We start from the raw sequence: 26,509 nt of genomic DNA on the forward strand, positions 1-26,509 counted from the left end.
GCCCTGAAAAGTCCCTCCAGAAACCAGGGCGTGACTCACACCCTGAGTATAAAGATGCATTGTGGGTGTGGGCAGTTGCCATTTTGAAGCGTCACTGACGTCCACTGCAGAGAGCACCATGTCTTGCACCCTCGCAACACAACCTGTATTGTCTGGTCGATCCCTTGGACCCAGTCCTAAAGTGCCACAGCATCAAACACGCATTCGTGGTGTGCAAAATCGAGTATTTCATGTTCTGGCTGAAAACGCAGGCTATGCCGTCCATATGCAGAAGCAATTGGGGCCAGAGAAGTGGTGTCGTCTGATGGGCTGAGCAGACCTATTTGCCATGATTTACGGCGATTTAAACGTTTTCAGAGGTGGAAGAGTCCGCGACACCTTTTTAAGGTGGTTGGCAAGAGAACAGGAGAGGACACGGGATGATGAAGAGATGTGGTCTGAGATGCGCTGCTTCTGGAACCAGATTGAATAGAAGCATCCAGAAAGGAATGCGATCTGTACAGAAGGGGATAATTTCCAGGGCTGTTGGGAAAGAGGAGGGAGAGTGGGACTGTTTTGGATGGCTCCGCTCAAAGAGGCAGTGACATTGGTGCAGCGGGCCAAATGGCTTCTGTGTGCACTTGTTTACAATGTAGCTCCTGTCAACCAGCATCCAGTTGTGTATGGGACAGTGTGCACTAAACTGTGCTTGCTTTTTTCAGGCTCTGGGATGCACTCTTCCTGAAACTCTGAAGCTTTTGTAAGGGCGGTCTATGCTGTGAGCTGTCTCACTTGTTGACTCTACCTCTTGGGGCCAGCTGCACCAATAGCAAGCGAGCAATGTTCCCCTCCCTAGAGGTGGCAAGGAGGAGAAATAATGAGGCAAGTTGGCCCTGGAGGGCTACTTTGCCCCCTCACAACTGGCCAGTTTGCCAATTAAGTGCCAGGCTAGATGTTCCAAAGGGGAGTCTCTCCATTTGTTGCCAAGTAAGACACTCGAGTGGTCAGTTTGTGGCCAGTTAAGGGCCCAGACCTGCCACCTATCTGCCTTTGTGGCAAGCGAGGAAAGTAGCTGCCTATGTAAATATCTCATTAGGGTGACCACCTTGCTGGGTTTGTGGTGTGGGTGTGAGGTATCTGTTTGCCCCAGTCTGGAGGCAATGAGAGGCAAGGCTAAGGGGAATGGGTGTCCTCTAAAAGCCACCCACTCTTGCTGCCAATGTCTCCTCTCCCTGTGACTCCTCATAGAATCCCTTCAGTGTGGAAGCAGGCCATTCGGCCCACTGACCTGCCCTGAGAGCATCCCACCCAGACCCATCCCTTCCAACCTATCCCTGTAACCCTGCATTTTCCGCAGCTAATCCACCTAATTCACACATCCCCAGACATGATGGGCCATTTAGCATGGCCAATCCACCTAACCTGCACATCTTTGCGCGCGCGCGCGCACACACACACACACAGACAGTCGCCCAAAGGTGGAATCAGACCCGCGTCCCTGGTGCTGTGAGGCAGCTGTGCTAACCACTGAGCCACCGTGCTGTCCCACAAGAAACGAGAAAAGAAAGTGGGGTTGGCTCGTCATGCAGTTGAGGAGCAAATAGCAATTTGGCAGCATAAAGGGAAGACACCAGCTGTGGCCCAGGGGACAGCACTCGGAGTCTGCTAGTTATGACTCCAATTCCCACTCCAGAGACTTAGTGAAAAATGTAGTCTGTAGGTCTCTATGTTGTATTGAGCACTGAGATGTAAATCAAGAATCTGTCTGCTTCTCTCAAGTGGAACGTGGTACTGTCTTGTAAAAGGGTCGGGGTATGTCTCCCCCGACCCCAAGCCCGTGTTTGGGACAACTAAACAACAGAGTCATAGAATCATACTGCGCAGAAAGAGACCCTTCGATCCAACCAGTCCATGTAGAACATAATCCCAAACAGCACAGAAGCAGAGTATGTAGCTGCCTGTGGGATGTTGCTGTGCACATATTGGCTGCTACATTACATCAGTAACTAGATTTCAAAAGCATATCATAGCCTGTAAACTGCTTTGGGACTTTCTAAAGTTGTCAAAAGTGCTGTCCAAATTATTCATGGGAGAGCGATACCGAGACTCTGACTGTGTCACTTCACTGGCACCACTGCTAAATTTAATTCCAATCCTGCGGGCAGCGATTACTTTTACTGAAGCTGCTATTTGTTGACAGAGGTTCAGAAGTGGCAGTCCATGCACCGATCCTCATTAATATGGCTATCGAAGCCCTTTGGGGGCCTTAGTCCCTCAGAAAAAAATAAAGTGAGTCCTGACTGCAAAGACGTTATCTCGGATTAATTTGATGTAGTCGTCCGTGCAGAATTCTTATGTGCAGCCAAATTATGTTTCTCTCTGAGGGGTGTCTGTGATGTTTTGTTTGCTCCGTATAAAGAGCCAAAAGAGTGGAAAGAGCTCTTAATGTCAGGTGTGCAAGTAAGTTCTTTTATGTCTGTTTTCATTTTGTATGTGGCTTTTTCAGCTTTCTACCCCCCCACCCCTTCCCCTCCCCCCCCAACCCCCCCCTTTGTCCCCCCCATTCTCTTCGGAAAGGGGGCAAAATATAATGTTTTTAAACTCATTCTTTGTGGAATGTTGTCGTCGCTGGCTGGCCAGCATTTAGTGCTAGTTGCCCTTGAAAAGGTGGCGATGAACTGCCTTCTTGAACCGCTGCAGTCCACCTGCCGTAGGTAGACCCACAATGACCTTAGGAAGGCAATTCCAGGATTTCGACCCAGCCACAGTGAAGGAACAGTGATTATATTTCCAAGTCAGGATGGTGAGTGGCTTGGAGGGGAACTTGCAGGTAGTAATATTCCCATGTATCTGCTGCCCTTGTCCTTCTAGATGGAAGTAGTCATGGATTTTGGAAGGTGCTGTTTGAGGATCTTTGGTGAATTTCTGCAGTGCATCTTGCAGATAGTACACAGTGCTGCTACTGCACGTCAGTGGTGGAGGGATTCGATGTTTGTGGATGCAGTGGCAATCGAATGTGTTGCTTTGTCCTAGATAGTGTCAAGCTTCTTGAGTGTTGTTGGAGCTGCAGTCATCCAGACAAGTGGGGAGTATTCCATCACACTCTGGACTTCTGCCTCGTGGGCAGGACGTGAGTTACATACTGCAGTATTCCTAACCTCTGACTTGTTCTTGTAGTCACTGTGTTTTTCTGGTGAGTCCAGTGGAGTTTCTGGTCAATGGTGAGCCCCAGGATGTTGATATTGGCATTCATTGATGGTAACACCATCATTGATGTGAATGTTACCAGACATAAAGAACTTTAGTAATGTAAAAGACCATGTCCTTTTATTTTTGTACTTTTCAAAATTGTGTTCCAGTGAAAAAGGACTGTTTTTGAAACTAAGGATTGCTATGTAATTTGAAAGCAAGTTACCTGACACTCATGGCAAGCATTTATGTAGTAGCTTGAACAAGGAGTAATTGATAATTAGTTTGCAGATAAACTGGAGCCAAGTAGCTTTGTATTCAGATGGGGATCTAATTGGAAACAAGCAGTTGTTCGCTTTATGAACTAGTGACCAGTTATCAGTGACAACGTCTTTTTTGCCCACCAATTATAGTGTGATTGATTGTCAGGGAACCGAACAGCTTAGGGCTGGAAACAAGATACAGTGAGAATTGATCACATCTCCATTAGCTCAGGAACTGTCTTTGTTCTCAGCAGTCACTATTTATTAGAGATAATATAGTGACAGAAGAAATTAGTAATGTAGTCATCAGGAAGACAGAAATCAAATTCATATGGATAACGCTAAGATAAAGAAGGATTAAACTGAATTTTAGGGCTAATCCACACACCAACCGAAAGTGGAACTAAAGTGTAGTAGGAAGGAATATGCAAACAAATTAGGGAATGAGCAGCAAGCTCACTGAGGGAGGATTTTAACTGCCCAAAATTAATTGGCCAGGAGAGGAAAGTAAAAGGGAAAAGGGAATGCAGGTTCTACAGTAAGCACAGGGTTCCTCTTTAACCCATTATTATAGGTGCTGAAACCGAACCAGAGCAGATAAAGAGAAGTAAAAGCAAAGGAACAGGCAGGCAATACTGATCATAATGTATGTTTTAAGATCAAGTCAGGACAGTGGTGGAACGCTCCCCACTTGCCTGGATGGGTGAAGCTCCACCAATACTCGAGAAGGCTTACACCATCTGGGATAAAGCAGCCCCCTCGATTGGCACCACATTCACAAACACTCACTCCCTCGCCACTGAATATACATTGCGGCTACCGTGCATATCCACAAGATGCACTGCAGGAATTCACCAGTGCTCCCCAGACAGTACCTTCCAAACCCATGACCTCTACCATCTAAAAGGACATGGGCAGCAGATACAATGGGAACACCATCACCTGCAAGTTTCCCTCCAAGCTTCTCACTGTCCTGCCTTGGAAATATATTGCCGTTCCTTCATTGTTGCTGGGTCAAAATCCAGTGGCATTGTCAACATACAGCACATGGTCCGCGGCAGTTCGAGAAGGCATCACCAACAAATCAAGGGCAACTAGGGACTGGCAATAATGGCTGGCTCAGCCAGTGATGCCTATGTCCCACAAATGAATAAGAAGGTAATAATTGAGAAGGAGATAAGCATTACAGGACCAGAATGACAGATTGGAGAAAAGCTGATTTTGATGAACTGACAGTAGAAATTGGGAAAATAAACTGGATGACAAATATTGACAAACGGAACAACAATAGGAAACATTCAACAGAATTCAAGGAAAAGCATATTCTTTAAAAGGACAAGAACAAATACAACACCAGTGAGGTACCACTTGTGAGTAAAGATATAAAAAGGAAAAAATTGAGGATAAAGGAAGGGACAAATATTAAACCAAGGGACGGCATGGGACAAGGGATAACACAAAGGGGTTAGGAGAAAGGAAGAGAAAAAAACAATTAGGAAGGCAAAGAGTAAACATGAAATTGAGTTAGCAAAGGACAGAAACAAAATGGTAAAATATTTTGCAGGCACACGATTGAAATCATGTAAGGCGGTGTGGAACTAGGCCCAACCCTTTCCGACTCCCATTTTGATTTAGCCCCCTTTCCCCCTTGATCGTTTGCATTACCCTTAACAGGCTTTGCGTGTAAATTAATTGATTGGAAAACTTGGGTGATTTACTGCTGGTGGTTAATAGATGAAAAAAAAGTATGACAGGTGGTTTGGTGCTGGGAAAGATAAAAACCATTGTCAGATGTTGTTTGTTATTTGCATTTCTGAATGTAACAACAGGAATGGAAGTAGGCCCACGAGCCGCCTGTGTGGGCCTGCTGGGCTCAACATGGTTGCTGCATTTGCCTGCACTGTAGCCACGTGGCAGTTGAAAATAATTTGATGTGAAGTTTTTGAGAGAGCCGTGAAATATTTGCATAAACTGGTGCCTCAATTTTAGCAGGTTGCTTCACTTTTGGAATGGCTGCCAGGTTTAGCAGACGCCTTGGCTCAAATCCTGCTCCTCAAGAGATTTAAATTCCACCAGTTCCTGTTTTAGTTCTTCATCTCAAGAGTTATGTATACATATATATGAAAGAAATCAGTCCAGAAATACCTCCTTTCGAGTGGGAAAATGGACCTGTTTTCGAGTTGGGAAAATGGAGAGGGATCTGTGCCAGGCCGACACGATTGGGGCTGTGCGGAGGGCCAGCCTGGGTTTAGCAGAGAGCGCCCTCATGTCTGAGTCAGAGGGTCCCGCAAGATTGGGCTACAGAATGCAGCTTGACGTCCTGAAGAAGATGCCTAATAAAATGACCTCGGGACACCGTAAGCCCTTCAGAGGTCAGGAGGCTCTCGCTGCGTTTTGAAGTGCAGGTGCTATCGCAATGCAGCTTTGTTGCAAAGCAAGACTCTTCCCCCCCGCACCCCCCAACACACACACACACACACACACACACAGAGGAGCACTTTGATCGACGATGCTGCCGTTCGAAGGCTAATGTGCGGGCGCGATGCTGGAAACTTCTTAGAAATGGCACGCCTGGGAGATCTTTTACGTGCGCAGCTGAGAGCACGCCTTGGAGTTAACGTCTCGGCTGGAAGCTGCCATCTGTGACAGCGCAGCACTGCCCTCTGGGGGGGGGGGGTGTGCCCACATCTTTGAAGTTTCTGGCTGTGCGGAGAGACAGCGCTAGCTGAACAGCAGCTGGCATCCGACTGTCACCAGCCACACTTGGCTGCAGTTAAAGCTGAAGAGGCGTATGCGCTGCGTTCACATGCTGCTGAGCACAAGCAACTGCAACAAACGGCAAGGGAGCGGTGCACAGTGTCTGCTCAACGCTGTTTTCCTTTATAATAGCACCTCTGAGACATAGTAGGTCAGTTACAATATACAAGAAATATTCTCATGCACGTCCTTTTAGTTGAAAGTGCTTTCAGATCACCAACGGTAATATTTTCCCTCAATCGCTCAGTGTAGCCAGGCTGAATGTGTTCCTCCTAAACAGCTGAAATAACTCTTGTGTTCAGCACACAGGATAAATCAAACCCCCTCAGCTCTTCGCTGAACTCTTCTATGCACTGCCCCGGCCCACCTTCCTCCCACAGAGGTGTGAGATAGTCCCAGACTAAAGCCCTTGGTTCTGGATCCTGAGAAACAAGCTGAATAAGTGTTAGTTACGATCTGAGGCAGCAATATGGGCACGATTTGCACCCTTCATGATATATTCTGAAGCATTTTGGAGCCAACGACAGTGTCGTCGTCGTTAACTTTGTAGTGAATGCTGCATGCAAAAGGGTCCCACAAGACAGCAATGTGATCGCGAGCAGAGAATCTCCTTCACAGCGAGGCTTGATGCGAGATAAATATTGCTGGATGTTGGGAAGATCTCCCCTCCAAGAAGTGACCAGGGGGTCTTTAACATCCACTGGAGGGAGCCGATGGGATCTTAATTTCCCAACTCGGCCGATAGACAGAGTCTCGGCAGTGCGGCACTCCCACAGCCCTGCACAGGAGCATCACCTAGACCTTATAGATTAGTGTCAGGAGTGGGACTCAAACCAACCACCCGCTGCCTTGGAGGCAAAAGTGCTACGGGAGCTGCCACCCACGAACGATGGCCAGTTCAGATCAGAACGAGAAATGGAGAGGGACGGAACTGTGAACTCTAGGCGTAGTCCGTGGGTTCCCAGTAAGGAGCGGACAGTAAGAACAGGCTTCCGACCCTTGGGCACAGACCTTTGCGAGATCAAGAAGGAAGGACCATGAAATTAAAAAAACCAGGCAGGGTTTCGTTAGCAGTGCGGCACGCATGATGCACTCTGGTGGTCCTTGAGCTCCCACAGTTTGACACAGCAATGCTCAAACGGAAACCATTACTGCGCGGGTAACCATAGTGGTGTTTAACCTCAGTCCTTGGCAGAGGACAGATGGGCGGTGTGCCAGCGGGCTGCGCAGAAGCAAAAACTTCTTCCCACCAATAACCGAGGGACCAGGAAATGCAGGCTGCACTTTGCGTCTGGTGACGGTCAAATTGTCTGCCGTTTTCCTGGACGTGTCCGACCCAGTGGTTGCCTGTTGAACAAACTAAAGGCCTGACCAGCAAAGAGCAAACACAGGATCATTTTTGGATGTTACTTTGGTCTAGTATGACCCTAAAGACACCTTTGGGCGATGTGACACCCTGCTAATTTTGTTTGGTTCTCAGCTTGTGTCTTGTTCGAAGTCACGCGAAGAGTGGAGAAAATAAGATTGTTTTTCCCGTCCTGCTGCCGTGGCGAAAGACCAGGGTATTTGGATCTCATTGTAGGGAGCAATGAGAGAGCCAGGAAGAGCCTCTTTTGGAGTACTGCGTGCAGTTCTAGTCGCCCTATTACAGGAAGGATATTAAACCGGAGGGGATTCAGAAAAGATTTACCAGGATGTTGCTGGGTAAGGAAGGTTTGAATCATAAAAATAGGCTGAATAGACTGGGACTGTTTTCATAGGAGCACAGGAGGTTGAGGGATGACCTTTTTGGAGGTTTATAAAATCATGAGGGTCATAGATAAAGTGAAAGACAAGGGTCCCTTCCCAAGGATGGAGGAGTTTAAAACTAGGGGACATTTTTTAACGTGAGACATGCTTAAAAAGGACACAAGGGGCAGCTTTTTCACACACAGAGTGGACCGTGTGTGGAACGAACTTCCAGAGGAAAGTGGTCGATGCGGGTACACTTAAAACGTTTAAAAGGCATTTGGATAAGTATGTGATTAGGAAAGTTTTGGAGGGATATGGGCCAAGCGCAGGTAGTTGGGACTAGTTGTTTGGGAACATGGTTGGCGTGGATTGGTCGGACCAAAGGGTCTGTTTCCGCGCTTTATGACTTTGATTACAAGAGTATGGCGAGAAAGTACTTAATTAGCTGTAAAATGCTATGGGGAGGTCCTGAGGGTTTTGAAGATGTGCTATGAAAGTGCTTCCTTATCCCAGTAGCAATTCAAATATAACACTTACTGCTGCATTTGTAACCTTTCCAGATGACCTTGCACATTGGAGTGAAGTCAGGCTGGGGTGAGGGGAGCTAGGACCTCAGTGTTTCGTCTGCACTATCGAGGGAGGGGAGCTGTTCTGCGACTACTGTGCTAACCAACTTGTGTTTCCTTTCCGTACCCCACAGTAACCTGCTGTCCTCCAAGTACAAAGAAATTCATTATGAGAAGCAAAAGACATTCTTTTCTAAGGTAAGGCCCGATTTTAATTGCGTATGTTTTCAGGCAGCAAGGGGCAAAGGATATGATGTCGCACTGAAACCGGTTTGGGATGTTGTACACTTTGCCAGTACACCCTAACCCCCTCTCTGCAGCTGGAAAGTAACATCTGTACCGGGGGGGGGGGGCTGGAGTCCAAGGATGAAACTAAACAACGGCCCTTCAGCCAGTTCCGTCATGCTGTGTGTCTGTGGCTGACCTGGCTCTTAAATCTATCGAAGGACGTCGGATCTGTATCCCTTGACATCGGATCTGTATTCCTTAACGACGGGCTGAATGGCCTCTTCCTGTGTTTTGATCGTTCTGTGCCCCTATCAAAATGAAGTGGATCAATCTCAGTTTTGAAATTGTTCATTGACTGCCCCCCCCCCCCCCGGCACCCCCACCTCAACCTCAGTGATTTATTAGAAGGAGATTTCCAAATTTCCGACGTCCTTGTTCGGGGGATTCCGGACAGGTGGCACGGTTTCCTGGTCCGCCAGAGCCCCGTGGCGGCTTTAGCCACGCCAGAAACGGGGGAATCGAGGGGGTGGTGGGGCAGGAAACTGGACGTGAGGAGTGTCAGTCAGATCAGCCACGATCCTATTGAATGGAGGAGCAGGCTCGAGTGGCCGAGGGCTGTTCCTATATCCGATGGTCTCAAGACGCCGTGCGCAGATTCTCGGCAGGAGCGGGCGCCGACCTCATTCCCAGATGGATTTTTCTTCCCGATTTCCCCAAAGCTCGGGGGCTCAGCGGACAGGAGAGAGGGCGGGACATGGAGAGAAAGGGGTTGGGTAGAAAGGTAGAAAAGTGGAAAGGTAGAGAAGTCCAGAGGGAGGTTTTAAGGCAAAATAGTTAAGTTTCTGAACAGTAAAGGAATTAAAGCTGATGGTGAGCGGGTGGGTAAGTGGAGCTGAGATCAGCCATCATTTTGTTGAATGGCGAAGCAGGCTGGATGGACCAGGCTCCTGCTGCTATTTCTTGTTCTTATGACCCTTTTTTTTTATTCATTCGTGGGGGTGTGGGTGTCGCTGACTGGGCCAGCATATTTATTGCCCGTCCCTAGTTGCCCTTGAGAAGGTGGCGGTGAGCTGCCTCCTTGAACCGCTGAAGCCCACCTGCCGTGGGTTGACAATAATGCCATTAGGGAGGGAATTCCAGGATGTTGACCCAGCGACAGTGAAGGGACGGCGATGATACTTCCAAGTCAGGATGGTGAGTGGCTCGGAGGGGAACTTGGAAGGTGGTGGCGTTCCTGTGTTATCTGCTGTTGTTTACACAGCTGCCCGAGTGCTTTCATGAGTCAGTCATTCTGATCGCGCACCTCAGTTTCCAAAGCGCACATTTCCGCGAATGAGGTTCGTCTGCAGCAGGCGAAGGGTTAAACCCAAAAGTCGAGAGGACTTACTGTAAAATCAGTGCAGTGCTTACGAAACTGGGGGGTTTCTTGGCAGTGTGGTTAAATTGCATTGCTCAGTGTTAAATCATCCCTTACCAGCAAGTTTTAATTTTCGAACAACGTATTGATTTTTATTTCCAAGGTCCATTAGGCTGCTAATGCAATCCCCCCGCCGACAGTGCCCGGTTTCAAGTGGCAAAGTAATGAACTGCCAGTGAGGTTGTGAAACCGTCTTGGCACCAGGGAGCCTGGCTGCAGCAGATGGGCGTTTGTCGAATGCAGAGTCGGCAAAGAGACGTTGGCACCGTCGTTGCAGAGCGCCGGGGGATGTGCTTGCTGGCCCACGGCAGGGGGAGGGGAGAGAAAGCCTGGTACGTGCCTGACTGGCATTGGGCAAGACACAGCAATGGGATTTCAAGGCAATCCTACGACTCAATGATGCATTACCCCCTACCCCCTCCCCCCGAAAAAACGGGTGCGGTGGTAGGAGTACTTCAGTGCGCTACAGGTGGCATTTCCATAGCGCCTCCTAGAGCCCTCCCGAGGCGCTGTCGACAAACTCCGACCCCGAGCTGCCTCAGGAGATGTCACAGGAGCCGACCACCCCCTCCCCAACACACACCCCGGGAGATGCAGCTTTTATCAAAGGTCGTATGGCATCAGACACGGCGGGAGACGGAGAGACTCGGGGAGGGAATTCCAGCGCTGAGGATCTCCGCTCTGCAACCTCAGAGGTTGTGCAGGGGCCAACGAGTTTCCCGAGATTATGTGGCACAGCGGGGAAGACAAGTTAGAAATCTGGGGCATTGCCTGATGTGGGACTAGAGTGCAGGGGTGATAGGTGAACGGTGTTGGGATGACATTTGAAAGAACTGAGGTTCCCAGGCGCTTGAGGGTGCAAGGAGAACGTCGCATTAGAAACAGAAATCGGCGGCAAAACTTATAGCAGGTCCCGGTGGGGAGAAAGCAAAATTAAACGTTCAAGCCTGGCGCCCCTTCTTCGGAACTGGGGAACGTTGAAACGATTGACTGTGGAAGGGGGGAAATAATTGATTCAGACATAGTGATTTTTCTGAAGAAGGTTCTAGACCCGAAACGCCAGCTTTCCTGTTCCTCTGATGCTGCTTGGCCTGCTGTGTTCGTCCAGCTCTGCACCTTGTTATCCCTGACTCTGGAAGGAACAGGGGAAGGAGCCTGGTCAGACACAGTTAACGTGCTGCTGAGCTATATTTTGCAGTTGCTGCTATTAGACTAGCTCAGTCTGCAGTGCGAGCACCTTTTGTTGGGGGGAACGGGGAAGTGCTGATTGTGTGGAACGAGCCAACACGAAGGTACGCCCGCCACCCCTGCTACGTCCTGCGGGTTGCCGAGATCAGACCAGGGCGGGTTTCACTCTGCGTTCCCTCATCAGCTACGCAAAGTGAGAGAGGTTAACCACTTCACCGGTCCGCTGTCCCTGGGCACTTGAGGGCGAGTGCTGGCTTACACCTGGGCCAGGAATGTGGCAGCCAAGCAACTCCCCCACTGCGAGGTGTCGTGAATCAGACTCAGCCGCACAGCCTGACCAGTATCTCACCCACGTCTTGCTGCCCCTGTGCTGAATTTCTCGCCTTGACTTCACATCACATCAGTGTCACAGCTCTGAACACCTTGCCAGTCATGGATCCATGGTTGCTTATAGGTCAGTCTATGGATACAGACCATTCGGCCCGTTATTGCAGTTCTAGCTCTGAAAACAATCTGAAATCTTCACCCAATCCCTTCTCTGTTTCTAGATAGCCGTGCACTTTTCTCTTTGAATGTTTGATCATTCTTTCCATAAGGAATGATTTTACTGCCCCCGTGACACATCAGATTCTATTTCCAGTAATTCTCAATAACTGTCTCCTCATACTCAAGTCTCTCAATCAAACAAATGCTCCTCATCCCTGTAGATGGATAGGTGACAATGAAACACATAACTGATGTTGACACTTCTGAGGGAGCACTGCTTTATCAAAGGTACTGTCTTTGAGATGTAACCAAGAGCCCAATTCTAATTATATTGTCTCATCCCAAAGACAGATGGTATCTCCTGCGTTAATCATTCATGAGCTGTGGAAGTTCTGACACGGTCAGTATCCATTGCTCACTCTTGCTAAGCCACTTCACAGGAAGGTTAAATTAACTGTATTGCTTTATCAGCTACAGACCAGACTGACTAAGTACAGGCAGATTTCCTTTCCTAAACCTGATTTAGGTTTTTATCACAATCCAATAGTTACAAAGGATCCTAGGAACGAGAGGCAGGAGTAGGCTGCTTGGCTCCTTGAGCCACCTGCTCCAATCAACTAGGTCATGGTTGATCTACAGCAACACCATTTTCCGACAGGGCTGTCACATAGTGGGAAGGCAGTGGCTTAGTGTTATTGTCACCGGACTGGTAATCCAGAAACCACACTGATGTTTTGTTGACATGGGTTCAAATCCCACCAGGGCCAAGGGTGAAATTTGAATTCAGTGAAATAAAAAACATGGAATTGATAAGCTAGCCTAACAGTAATCATGTCACCACCATCAGTTATTTAAAAAAAAATCCCATGTGGTTCACTAATGTCCGTTTCGGGAAGGAGAACTGCAGTCATTACCTGGTCTGGTGACTCCAGACTGCTGCAATCTTGACTTCAAATCTTCAAATCTTGACCTTGAACTGCTCACTGGGCATTTAGGTACAGGCTTTAATGCTGGTCCAGCCAGCGATGCTCATATCCTGTGAATTTTTTTTTAATAGAAATCCCTTGACACATTTTATATGTAGAAATCTGTTGATCTCTTGAGGCGCCACAGTCCTCTGGGGCAGAGAATTTCTTATTCTGAGACTGTTTCCCCTGGTTTTAGACCTCACCAGCCAAGGGAAGCATCCTTCCTGCATTTATCCCATTGAACCCCATAAGAAATTTGTATTCTTCAAATAGATAACCCCTCGTTCTACTAACCATTAGAGAATACAGGCGCAGGGGCATCTCCTCATAAGACGGTTAGGTGGATAAACCTAGCAAGTACTTCCCTCCTTGGGTAAGGGGACTAAAAAGGTACACAACATTCCAGGTGCGATTTCACCGAATTTATACACAGATGCAGCAAGTCATCTTTATATACAAATACTAGGGACATAACACCATTTTCCAGGTTACCTGGTTACCCAATACCAGCCTTTCGTTATTAACCAAACTAAATTCCCCAGTACAAGATTCAAACTCGTGTCTCAAGATCATTAGTCCAGCACACCCGCTCCCAGATTACTCATCCAGTAGCGTGATGCCGCAGTCCCTGGGCTAATACTGTGTGATTGCTCGATGCTGACGATAGGGGCATAATTCCTTGCCTGGCAGTGACACCTTTCACCTTGCTATCTGCCGGTTCATGCATCTATCTAGCGTATTGATCGGCTGTTTTAGCTGGCATCCTTCCATTGCTTCATTCTGAAGCAGCTGTGGGCTGTGGCTGCATTCCTAAGACTGGCAGTATTTATTTAGTGCTTACCTTGGCAGTCTCATCAATTGGCCGCATGTGTTGTACCCTTTCTGTATCCGAAAATAGCTTATTGCGGTGGGTGATGAGCCTGTTTGAGTTGATGGCCAAGAGCTTTGGGGAAGCTGCTTTCCAAACTGGTAATTAACTGGTTGGGGAGAAAGAGGAGAGCAGGATCAATAAAAATCAATCATTATAAAAGAAGAACTTTTAAAGTAAAAGAATTATCTTAAAGGCTGACTGCTCACTTAGCCTCTGAATAGCAAAGCACTCTGCCATTTTAATTACACCATTGATTGATGGCGGGTTCAGTTGAAAATCTTTGATCACTGTGTTGTTGCAGGTTTTCAGGATTACTTTTGTACAATCGAAGAAAGGTGTTTGCAGGGTTTTGTGCTCCCCAGGGGTATGTTAAGGCCAGGATTTAGATCATTTCCCGTTGAAGGGTCCCAGAACCATTGCTCAGGTAACCCCCTGGAGTGCACAGGATGGGGCTTTCTGTTCTATCAAAGAACATATAAAATCACAAGGAGTATAGATAGCGTTGATGGTAGCTGTCTTTTCTTGAGGATGGGCAATTTCAACACTGTGGGGCGCATTTTTAAGGTGAGAGCGATTTGCAAAAAGACATGAGGGGCAAATTTTTTTACACAGAGGGTGGTTCGCGTGTGGAATGAACTTCCTGAGGAAGTGGTGGATGCGCAACGCATTTGGATAAGTGCACGAATAGGAAAGGTTTGGAGGGATTTGGGCCAGGAGCAGGCAGGCGGGACTAGGTCAGTTTGTGATTATGGCCGACGTGGCTGGTTGGACCCAGGGGGCCGTTTCCGTGCTGTTATGACTCTAGAACAGCAACTGGAATTTGCAGGAGGGCAGACTGCGACGGGGTGGCCCTTCTCAGTTCTGCCTGCAGTCCCGATGCACGAGTGATCTGATTGGTGATAGTAGGAACTGCAGATGCTGGAGAATCCGAGACAACAAGGTGCAGAGCTGGATGAACACAGCAGGCCTTCCTGCTCCTATGATGCTGCTTGGCCTGCTGTGTTCATCCAGCTCTGTACCTTGATCTATTGGTGCTCGGTTTAAGAGGCATTTTCATGGCACGAAGCCACGTCGACTCTGAACGGTTACTCGCTATCGCTCAGTGGGTGGCTGTCCTGAAGGCTGAGGGATGAAGTCAGTCTTCCGGAGGCGTGACTGAAAGTGCTGGAGGATGAATGATGGAGCACCGAACCATTGGAAGGGGCTGTCTTTTGGTATTCGACAGTAAATTGTGCACCAGTCTGTCCCCTGAGATGGGGCACGTAAGATTCCTTTGAAAAAGAGCGGGACGGGGGTTTTCCCCCTTGTCCACTTCACCCAGCGTCTGGATATCGCCCCCCCCAAACCTTGCTGTACATGGGATCTTGCTGTGCACACTGTCAAAGTGTTGCTGCATTTGAGCGGCGACCGTTTAAACGCGCAGAGTCGCTCAGTTGGCCGCGGGGCTTCCCTGAGGTGGCGCAATGGCCATTCGTTTCCCTGTGCGATGCGTTCGCAGAAACTTTTTTCCTGCAGCGTCTCACTCGCACCGAACGCTGCTCTTCTGTGACCTGCCGGTCTCGGTGTAATGTGAGCTGACCGGGATTACCTCACGGCGCAGAACAGTATCAGACCGTGTTAATTTAGTGTGTATTTCATGTACATCTGCCTGCTTTGCCGCACCGTTGAAATTTCTCAGTGAAAATACAGCCAGTGATGTGCAAGGAAAATCCGTGAGAGCTGGCTGGGAGACTTTAATTTCGTTGAAGTGTACACACCGTGCCCGGCCCCCAAAAATTGGACTCCAATTCGTGGTCCTTCTGTTTTTAGAGTTGACAGCAGGAGCGAAGTACGGTTTTGTCACCTTGGGACCAATAGCCCATCCGATTTAAAAAATAAAAATCATGGTTCCATCTTGGGCTTTTAGCAACGGCATTGCATTAACTGGCATTTTTCACGTTATCATCGCAGGGCATTTTCTGTTATCAGACAAAACTTGACACCGTACAAGATAAAAGGGCCTTCGGGGCAGAGGCCCCAAAAAACTTGGTCAAAGAAGTCGCAGGAGAGATTTTAATGAAGGAAGTGAGTTCGAGCGGATTCAGGAAGGAATCCCAGGAGCTGGATATGAGGCAGCTGAAAGAGAGACACCTGCCAACGAAGACTGAAGGGAATTGGGAAATGACAAAACATCAGAATTGGAAGAGGGTTATAGAGCTGACAGAGGTTACAGCGATAGACCAAACAAGGAAATGGAGCATTTTAAAACAAGGGTGAGAACTTTAAAATCCAAGCATGACCGGACAGTAAGCACAGCTGTGGTGGGGAACTGGTCTTGATAGCATGGTAGAGAACAGACAGTAGATCACAGAATCCCTACAGTTTGGAAGTAGGCCATTCAGCCCATCAGTTCCACACTGACCCTGCAATGAGCATCCCACCCCCCAGACCCACCCCCTATCGCTGCATTCACCATGGCTAACCCACCAAGCCTACACATCCCTGGACACTATAGGCAATTCCCCATGGCCAATCCATCTAGCCTGCACATTTTCGGACTGTGGGAGGAAACCGGAGCACCCGGCGGAAACCCACGCAGACACGGGGAGAACGTACAAACCCCACACAGACAGTCGTCTGAGGTTGGAATCAAACCCAGGCCCACGGAGCTGTGAGGCAGCAGTGCTAACCATTGAGCCATCGTGCCGCCCCGAAATCGATAATACTGTGTCACCTTTTGCAGGGTTCTGGTAGGAGTGTGGCAGAAGGTTCGGCGTCGATTCGATGGGCCAAATGGCCTGCTTTCACACTGTAGGGATTCTACGAACATTGGAAAAGGAAGCTGACGCCTCCTCAAGAGTTAAAGGACGTTGATAGTGAGATACCTGCTTGATAAACAGTGTAAGGAAGATCCCCCCCTCCCCTCCACCCCGACATCCTGGGGCGGAGGTGCGGGGTGGTGCTGGTCACCATTGATCGGAAACTGAACTTGACCGGCTACAGCTACAAGAGCAGGTCAGAGACAGGGAATCTTGCGATGAGGAACTCACCCTGACGACTCCTTGAAACCTGTGCTGTAAAAACTCTTTAAAAGTCTCTCTCTTTTTCTGTCTGCCATAAGACGTCAAAATTCATTTATCTGTGCAACGTGTTGCCTAGCATGGGTCCAACTGTAATGTCGTCCACTGTAAGGAAGTTGATATGATTGGGTGTGGAGGGGCCTGATTTAAAGTCTGGATGGAGATCTGGGTGTGGTTGTACCTGACCATGGGCATTCCCTGCCCTGTGAGGTCAATTAAAACGTCCTCCAGTAGAAAAGGGTGTTTTGGGCATAAGTCACAGCTGCGTCGTGTTTGACCTGTATCATTATTCATCAAGCTAGCGAAGTGAATGCTGGGTCCCCTGCTGAGATAATTGTAGCATTGATAGCCAAAGGTGAGGTGCTGGAAGACTGGAGGTTGGCTAATGTGGTGCTGTTATTTAAGAAAGATGGTAAGGAAAAGCCAGGGAAGTATAGATTGGTGAGCCTGACGTCAGTGGTGGGTAAGTTGTTGGATGGGATGCTGAGGAACAGGATTTACATGTATTTGGAAAGGCAAGGACTGATTAGGGAGAGTCAGCATGTGCATGGTAAATCATGTCTCACTGACTTGATTGAGTTTTTGAAGAGGTGACAAAGAAGACTGATGAAGTCATGGTGGTGGATGTTGTCTACATGGACTTCAGCATGGTGTCTGACAAGATTCTATGTGGTAGACTGGTTAATAAGATTAGATCGTATGGGATCTGGGGGACTAGCCAATTAGATACAACATTCGTCTGAAGGTAGGAGACAGAGGGTGGTGGTAGGGAGTGTTTTGTTCAGACTGGAGGCCTGCGACCAGCAGTGTGCCATAAGTATCAGTGCTGGGTTTGCTGCTTTTTGTCATTTATATAAATGATTTGGATGTGAATATAGGAGATATGGTTAGTAAATTCGCAAATGGCACCAAAATAGGTGGTGTAGTAGACAGTAAAAAAGATTATCTCAGAGTACAATGGGATCTCGATCAGATGGGCCATTGGCCGAGGAGTGGCAGATGGAGTTTAATCTCGATAAATGTCAGGTGTTGCATTTTGGTGAGGCAAACCAGGGCAGGACTTATACAAGGAGATAGTAAGAACTGCACATGCTGGAGTCAGAGACAACACAGTGTGGAGCTGGAGGAACACCACAGGCCAGGCAGCATCAGAGGAGCAGGAAAGTTGACGTTTTGGGTTGGGACCCTTCTTCAGACTTGCGATGGACTACTCTTCTGAAGAAGGGTCCCAACCTGAAACACCAACTTTCCTGCTCTTCTGATGCTGCCTGGCCTGCTGTGTTCCTCCAGCTCCACACTGTGTTGTCCAGGACTTATACACTTAATGTACAGTTCCTTGGGGAGTGTGGCTGAACAAAGACACCTGGTGGCTCAGATGCATAGTTCCTTGAAAGCTGAGTCGCAGGTAGACAGGGTAGTGAAGAAGGTGTTTAGTACGGTTGCCTTCATTGATCAGTGCATTGAGTATAGGAGTTGTGAGGTCATGTTGCAGCTGTACAGGACATTGGTGAGGCCACTTTTGGAATACTGCTTTCACTTCTGGTCTCAATGCTATAGTAACGATATTGTTAAACTTGAGAGGGTTCAAAAAAGATCTACAAGGATGTTGGCAGGACTAGTTGGTTTAAGCTATATGGAGAGGCTGAATACACTGGGTCTTTTTTCCCTGGAGTGTCAGAGGCTGAGGGGTGACCTTAATAGAGGTTTATAAAATCATGAGGGGCATGGATAGGGGGAATAGTCTAGGTCTTTTTCCCAGGGTAGGGGAGTCCAAAACTAGAGGTCATAGGTTTAGGGTGAGAGGATGAAGATTTAAAAGGGGCCTGAGGGGCAAATTTTTCACGCAGAGAGTGGTGCGTATATGAAATGAGTTGCCAGAGGAAGTGGTGGAGACTGGTACAATTACGACATTTAAAAGGCATCTGGATGCGTGCCTAGAACATGGGCCAAATGCTGGCAAATGGGAACAGGTCAGATTGGGATGTTCAGTCGACCTGGATGAGTTCGACCAATGGGTCTGTTTCCATGCTGTGTGACTTTGTGACTTTATGACTCTGAATATTCCTTTGCCCTTCAGGGAGGAGAGCACTGTTACTATCACGGCCAGATACGAGGCAACACCAAGTCTAAAGTTGCACTGTCCACTTGCGATGGACTACAGTGAGTATGATCAGGAGCTCTCTATGCGAAGATTGCTTGGGGGTTTACAGCGAAAGTCGTGGGTCACTGGGTGAACTCGGGCTGGGGTCAGGGCACCGCTCCGCACAACAGTTCAGTCCAGATGGACAGAATGAGAAGGTCGCGACGGAGAAACCAAGTTATTGGTGGAGGATGGAAAGCTGGCCTGATTTGTCACATAGATTGCATCCCACCTCTGGAAAGCAGGAGGGATGGAGGCTATAGGGAAGTTAAGGATAGCTTTGAAGTCTTTTCCCATCCTTGCTTCCCAGAGTTGGGCCATGGATGTCCATTGCATTGTGTATTTTTTTCCTGCCCAGGCCTAATTACCCAGAGGGCAGTTAAGAGTCAACCATTTTGCTTTGGATCTGGAGTCAAATGTAGGCCAGACCAGGTAAGAACAGCAGATTCCCTTCCCTAAGTGCCCCCCCGACAATTGGCAATAGTTTCATGGTCATCATTAAACTCTTAATTCAGGATTTTTATTGAATTGAAATTCTACCATCTGCCGTGTCAGGATTCAAACCTGGGTTTCCGGAATAATACTCTGGCGATAATACCTCTAGGCCATCGCCTGCCTTACTTTGTGGCCACAGTTGCTGGCACTGGTGACATGTAAAGGGCAAGTTCAACCTTGCCAGTGTGTGCCCTGTACCTGTGTTCTCCCACCCTGCTCCTGAGCTGAAATTTTCTCTCCTTACCGCTCCAGATGCCTCTGTGTTGAGGTGCTCTCAAGGTTGCTGACCTGCCACAGGATGGTGGACCTCAGCAGGGGCCACTGAAGTGGGGGCATCTCACAGTGTCCCCTAAGCTGGTGCCCCCTGCTGGCATTTACGGGAATGGGACACCCAACATTGGGATCCTGAGGCCTGCGGTCAATATCAGGCCCTTAACGTCTCGGTTAACTTCAACAGTCTCAAGCAGTTACAAAACTTTGGCTAAGCCCTTCGACTCAGATCTCGTAAGAGTAAGGTTGAACAGTCCCGTGCTCTGTGATTTGTTGACAACAACTTTGACCAAACTCGGTTTCTAAAACCCTGGCCGCTCTTCATTCCCTTAAAAAACGGTTATTGAATATCTGTGTTTTTAAAGGCTGCGTTCCGGCGAGTTCGTGTTGCATTCAACTTTACACCAAGCCCGATCAGGGAGCGCTGAGTGCCCATGAACAAATAAGGGATTTCAAAGTGCCAGCAATTCCGTCATCCCCCAGAGACACAGAGAGGATCAGAGACGAGGAGCCTTGTGTGGAAGTTGTTAGAGTGCTGGGCCATCATTGAGATTCATGTGGGTGCAGACTGGCACCATCCACCTCTTTCTAATTAAAAACCGAAAGAACTGCGGATGCCGTAAATCAGGAACCAAAAACTGAAGTCGCTGGAAAAGTTCAGCAGGTCTGGCAGCGTCTGTGAAGAAAGAAAAGAATCAGAGTTAATGTTTTGGGCCCCCAGTTCTGAGGAAAGGTCACTGGACCCGAAATGTTAACTCAGATTCTTTTTTTTCTTCACAGACGCTGCCAGACCTGCTGAGCTTTTCCAGCGACTTCTGTTTTTGTACCTCTTTCTAATGTTGTATTATCTCTCTCCCCAGTGGCATGTTTGATGATGGTAACTACATGTATATCATTGAACCACTGACGCAGACACATACAGAGGTGAGTGCCAAGTATTATTTCCTATATGCTGTCAAATGGTTGTTACCCATATCACTGACTTTTTTGTCGATTGATGATAGGGCTGTAAGTGCCCACTATCAAGGCATTTGTTGCCTGCCATTGAGATGATGATGGGTGATAAGTTGCCCTCTTATGGGCAGGTCCCTCTGATGGGTGAACATTTTTTGTGGAGGTTTGGATACAACAAAGTGGCTTGTTGGGTGGGTAGAAGAGGGCAGGCCGGAGGGAATGACTGGTTTGGCGCTGGAGGGGTATGTGAGCGAGGCAGGGAAACGGCACCTGGTTTGTTTTCCTCAAGCGCATCGGCCAACCAGGAGCCAATCGCATTTAAATAGTGTGGAGCTTCCCAAGCCAACTGGGGTGGTGTGGTGTGGTGGCTCAGTGGTTAGCACTGCTGCCTCACAGTGCCAGGGACCTGGGTTCAATTCCAGCCTCGGGTGACTGTGAGAGTTTGCACGTTCTCCCACCATGTCTGCATGGGTTTCCTCCAGGTGCTCTGGTTTCCTCCCACAGTCCAAAGGATTTGTGGGTGAGGTAGACAGGCTGTGCTAAATTGCCCTGTAGTGTCCAGGGATGTGCAGATGGATTAACCAATGGGGTATGCAGGGATGGGTTGAATGGCCTGCTTCTGCTCTGTGGGGATTCATTGATTCTCTGAAATCTTTTCCCAATGCAATCCCATTTCGAGGTTTGAAAGTTGCTGTGAGAATGTTGAGAGCAGCCGTGGGTGTGCAATTCTGCCTCCGTGCTCGTGAGTCCCTTCAAGATCCCCCCCCACCAATGTTGTGTGTTTAGTGTCAAACGGCAACACAAAAAAAACAGATTGTCGCTGTGGGCGTTTGCTGTGCACCATCGACGAATCCTCTGTTACATGAAGCGACTGGGCTTCAAAAGTACCTCGCTGGATATTTGAAGCTTGCGGTGGTGGCGACCAGCGCTTTGTAAATGCAAGTTGCTCTCACCGCTGTCTGCCACCAACCCTTCTCAGTGACTTTCTGAGGTTCGCCACTTCTGGAGGCTTGAAACAAAGTAATAATGTGCGAGGGAGAAGTAAGGGCAATGCTCATAGTGTCCCTACAGTGTGGAAACAGGGTCTTTGGCTCAAAAAGTCCACACCCACCCTGACTCATCCCTGGACACTTCAGAACAATATAGCATGGCCAGTCCACCTAACCTACACAACTTTGGACTGCAGGAGGAAACCGGAGCACCTGGCAGAAACCCGCACAGACACAACATGCAAACTCCACACAGATGGTTGCCCAAGGCTAGAATCAAACCCAGGTCCCCAGCACTGTGAGGCAGCAGTGCTAACCACTGAGCCACCGTGCCACCCCTTATGAATAGTCAAATCCGAACATGGTTACCTGAGGTCCTTGAAGAAATAGGATGCCAACCTTCCTTTGCTTGTCAGGCTGTGCTTCCAAGTGACAAGAAACTCCACAGCCTCTGGTGCCAGAATGCTGGTGTTTTGTCTGTATAAAAATTGGTCCTCAAACCTGAGCCATCCATCTGTTATTGCTTCTGTTTTAATGTGTGTAAGACTTGGATGACTGTATTCAGATGAGCTGATTACTCTGCCTCAGCTGTGTTGATCTTTGACTGAGTCGAAAGCCCTAGGACCACAGTTTGCTTGAACTGAACCCATTCAGTCATACATGAGAGTGCTCCTCCTGTGTTTTCTTTCTTATTCGTGGAACTTGGGTGTCTATGGTTAGGCAGCATTTATTGCCAATCCCTCATTTCCCAGAGCGCAGTTAAGAGTCAGCCATATTGCTGTGGGTCATGAGTCACATGTAGGCCAGACCAGGTAAGGATGGCAGATTTCCTTCCCTAAAGGACATTATTGAAGCAGATGGGTTTTTCCAACAATCGACAATAGATTCCTGGTGATCATTAGATTCTTAATTCCAGATATTTATTGAATTCACCATCTTCCAGAGCGGGTTTGTATGAACAGGACAATTTTGAAATCCACATATCCGGGCCAATGAATCATATTGCTTTACGTATACCGCAGTTTGGACTCTGTACATTCCAGTGATTTTTATTGGATATTTATAGATGACAAACTCAGTTTGTCCCATGATGATAACATTGGATCGGAATGAAATTGAAACAGGAGGACATTTCTTAACAGAGTGTATTTTCAATTTTCAACACCTTAAAGTGAATAACTAATAGCATTGTCATATGTCACCAAAGATGAAAATGGGTTTTCAACTTGTGATGTGTCCACACAGCAGGTTACAGGCAGCGAAATAGCACGGTTGCACACACAGTAAATAATATTTGAATACAGTGTTCCCAAATGCAACAAGAACATTTTTTGCTATTGTCCATTCCAATACCAAAAGCTCCCAGGTCACAGCAGCCAGATGTGCGGGAATGTGAAGACTGATGGAGCGATGTTTTCCTGTCTTTTCTTTTTCAGGAGAACTCGGCACGGCCCCACATTGTACGGCGCATTCCGATCGGATGGGTTGACCAATCTCTCCACTTTGGTAATTGCAGACTTTGCTGGTGTCCGTATCATCGAACTTTTGGGCTGCTGTCTTCCCCAGACTCCTGGGAGGGAGAGGGGTTGGGGTTATTTACCCTAGCGAGGGGAAGTGGGTTTGTCCGGTGACTTTAAATCCCCTCAGGGGGCTCTTGGGCACTTAGTTTGGGCGGGGGGTGGTGGGTGACAGTGAAGGTTTGGGGAGGGAGAGAGATATCGGGGCAATCACGAACCTTTCTATCTCTGTCTTAAATACACTCAATGACTTGGCCTCCACAGCCTTCTCCAGCAATAGGTACCGAAGATTAACCACCCTCTGGCTCATGAAATTCCTCCACATCCAGTTCAAAAGGTCATCCCTTCACTCTGAGTCTGTGCCCTCGGGTCTTAATCTCTCTTTCTAGTGGAAACATCTTCTCCACATCCACTCTATCTGGGCCTGTCAGTGTTCTCCAAGTTTCCATCAGATCCCCCCTCATCCTTCTAAACTCCATCAAGTACAGACCCAGAGCCCTCAACCGCTCCTCATATGACAAGCCCCCCCATCCCCGAGATTATGCTTGTAAACCTCCTCTGGACATCCTTCCAGCACATCTTTCCTTAGATATGGGGCCTATAGCTGCTCACAATATTCCAAACGCACCCGAACCAGAGCCTTATAAAGCCTCAGCAGTACATCCCTGCTCCTGTATTCTAGCCCTCTTGAAATGAATGTTAACACTGCATTTGTCTTCCTAACTGCCAGCTGAACCTTAAGTGAATCCTGAACTAGGACTCCCAAGTCCCTTTGTGCTTCAGATTTCTGAAGCCTTTCCCTGTTTGGAAAATAGTCTACGCCTCTATTCTTCCTACCGAGCACTTGTGTAATCTCACATTTTCCCACATTGTATTCCATCTGCCGCTTCCTTGCCCACTCTCCTAGCCAGACCAAGTCCTTCTGTAGCTTTCCTCAGCACTACATGCCCCTTTCACTTGTCTTTGTATCATTTGCAAACTTAGCAACAACGTCCTCAGTTCCTTCATCCGGATCATTCATGTATAACGGGAATAATCATGGTCCCGACACTGTCACCAGCTGCCATCCTGAGAAAAGACCCCTATGCCTCCACTCTCTGCCTTCTGGCAGTTGGCCAATCCTCTATCCATGCCAGTACATTACCCCTATGGGCTCTTCTCTTATTTAGCAGCACCGTTCTGCAGCATCTTGTCAGAGGCCTTCTGGAAGTCCAAACGGAGCACATCCACTGTGTCTCCTTTGTCTAACTCATCACTGTGCCACTCGCTGTCCTCCATACCCAGCCGGTCCAACAACTCCTTCATTTTCAAATCCACATCCTTGTGTTCCAATCCCTCCATGGCCTCACCTCCTCTCTACCTCTGCAGTCTCCTCCAGCACTACAGTGCATCGAGTTCTCTGGGTTCTGCCAACTCTGCACAGCTGGTTCCCTTGCCCCCACCCCCATCACCGAAGGGTGCCGAATCTTTGGCCGTGCTGACCCTAAAACTCTGAAATTCCTTCACAAATCCCCGTTTTTCTGCAATCTCTAAGCCACGGTTTAAAACTCCACCCCCACCCACTCCTTGGAATGACATGGACCGTTACGAGCCCTCTCGGTGTGTAGGCCAGATAGGGTACAAGGGAGTGCCATCAATGTCTTTATCTCTCTCACTCTCTCTCACAGGGAATCGAAGGAAGGCTAACACACCTTGGTCTTTGCTGGTGGACTTGCCCTGGCTCCGAGTACGCAGGAAGAGGAGAGCAGTAAGTTTAACCACACCCCGCATCACTCTATCGTAGTCTCGATCTGTCTGCACATAGTGGCCTGACTGGTTTGCCGGTAATTTAGCTGTTTGAAGGCTGGGGAGTCCTTACGGTGTTCCTGTATAACGTTCGACTCGCGGCCAGCATTGTCACGAGGTGAGAACAGGCAATGTCAGAGGCGGGGGCAAGCAGTAGTGGAGCGGACAATGAGCTGGCTGAGAAATACGGGAGGCGGTGGTGTCGGGTCTGGATTTACGGCTTCAGCCCGGAGAGCGGGGCTATCCCCCCGCCCTCGTTCAGAAACACCACCCTGTCACGTACCCCCACCACTCCCCTACCCCGGAGGGTTAAGTGGGCAAGGGTTCGGGTTCCTGTGTCCTAAGGCAGAGTTGGGAGTTGTACCGGGGGGAGCTAACTGCCTCTTTTTGCTGGGACGTCGGCTGAGCTCTCTCACACGGATCTTCTGCCGCCTGATTCCTATTGACTTTAATTCTGCTGGAGCTCCTTGACGCTACACTGTGTCAGATGCCTGGATGTCGAGGGCCATCACTCTCACCTGGTCTCTTGAGAGCTCCTTTGTCCAGATTTGGACCAAGACTCTAAATGAGGTGAGGAGCCGAGTGGTTCTGGTGGAACCCAAACTGGGCATTAGTGTTGTTTGATATCATTATCGATGATGACCGATTCCATCATTTTGCTGATAGCGCTGGATCAGTTTGGTTAGGGTCATGGCCATTTCTGGAGCACAAGGGCTAAGGAGCGGCAGATGGAGTTTAATTTGGATACACGCAAGGTATTGCATTTTGGTAAAACAAACAAGGGGCAGGGCTTATACAATTAACGGTAGGGCCCCGGGTAGTGTTGTAGAACAGAGAGATCTAGGGGTTCAGGGACATAATTGTATGAAAGTTGCGCCACAGGTAGACAGGGTGACTAAGAAGGCATTTAGCACGCTTGCCTTCATTGTTCGGATCTTTGAGTATAGGCGTTGGGATGTCATCTTAAAGTTGTACAGGACATTAGTGAGGCCTCTGCTGGAGTACCATGTGCAGTTCTGGTCTCCCTGTTATGGGAAGGATATGATTAAACTGGGGAGGGTCCAGAAAAGATTTACCAGGATTTTGCCAGGAATGGAGGTTTTGAGATATAAAAATGGACTGGAGAGACTGGGACTTTTTTCACTGGAGCATAGGAGGTTGAGGGGTGACCTTATTGAGATCTATAAAATCATGAGGGGCATAGATAAGGTGAATGACAGGGCCTTTTCCCTAGGCTGGGGGAGTTGAAAACTAGGGGGTGTATTTTTAAGGTGAGAAGCAAAAGATTTGAAAAGGACTTTCTTTACACAGAGAGTAGTTTGTGCGTGGAATGGTTTGTCAGAGGAAGTGGTGGGTGCAGGTACAGTTACAACGTCTAAAAGACATTTGGTTAAGTTCACGAATAAGAAATGTTTGGAGGGTTATGGGCCAGGCGCAGGCAGGTGGGACTGGTTCAGTTTGGGAACATAGTCGACATGGACTGGTTGGACTGAAGGGTCCGTTTCCGTGCTGTAAGACTCAATGACCCTAAGGCTGCAGCATTATTATTGGGACATTATCAAGGCCCATAGCTTTCGCAGTGTCCAAAGGCTCCAGCGGTTCCTTGATTTTTAAACAATACTTCCTCGGGATGCAGGCATCATCGGCTAGACTGTAG

The 26,509-nt window shown here is 48.3% G+C and overlaps 1 protein-coding gene across 1 annotated transcript in view; it reads left to right on the forward strand.

Moving 5' to 3' along the window:
• LOC109929169 (disintegrin and metalloproteinase domain-containing protein 23) overlaps positions 1–26,509 on the forward strand; it is a 157,917-nt gene that overhangs the window by 43,159 nt on the left and 88,249 nt on the right. The window contains 5 exon segments of the mRNA XM_048598692.1: positions 8,620–8,683; positions 18,780–18,862; positions 20,468–20,531; positions 22,987–23,056; positions 24,735–24,814. Coding sequence (XP_048454649.1) covers positions 8,620–8,683; positions 18,780–18,862; positions 20,468–20,531; positions 22,987–23,056; positions 24,735–24,814 — 361 coding nt within the window.

This window comes from Rhincodon typus, chromosome 7, assembly GCF_021869965.1.
Source record: "Rhincodon typus isolate 14 chromosome 7, sRhiTyp1.1, whole genome shotgun sequence".
NCBI classification, from domain to species: domain Eukaryota; kingdom Metazoa; phylum Chordata; class Chondrichthyes; order Orectolobiformes; family Rhincodontidae; genus Rhincodon; species Rhincodon typus.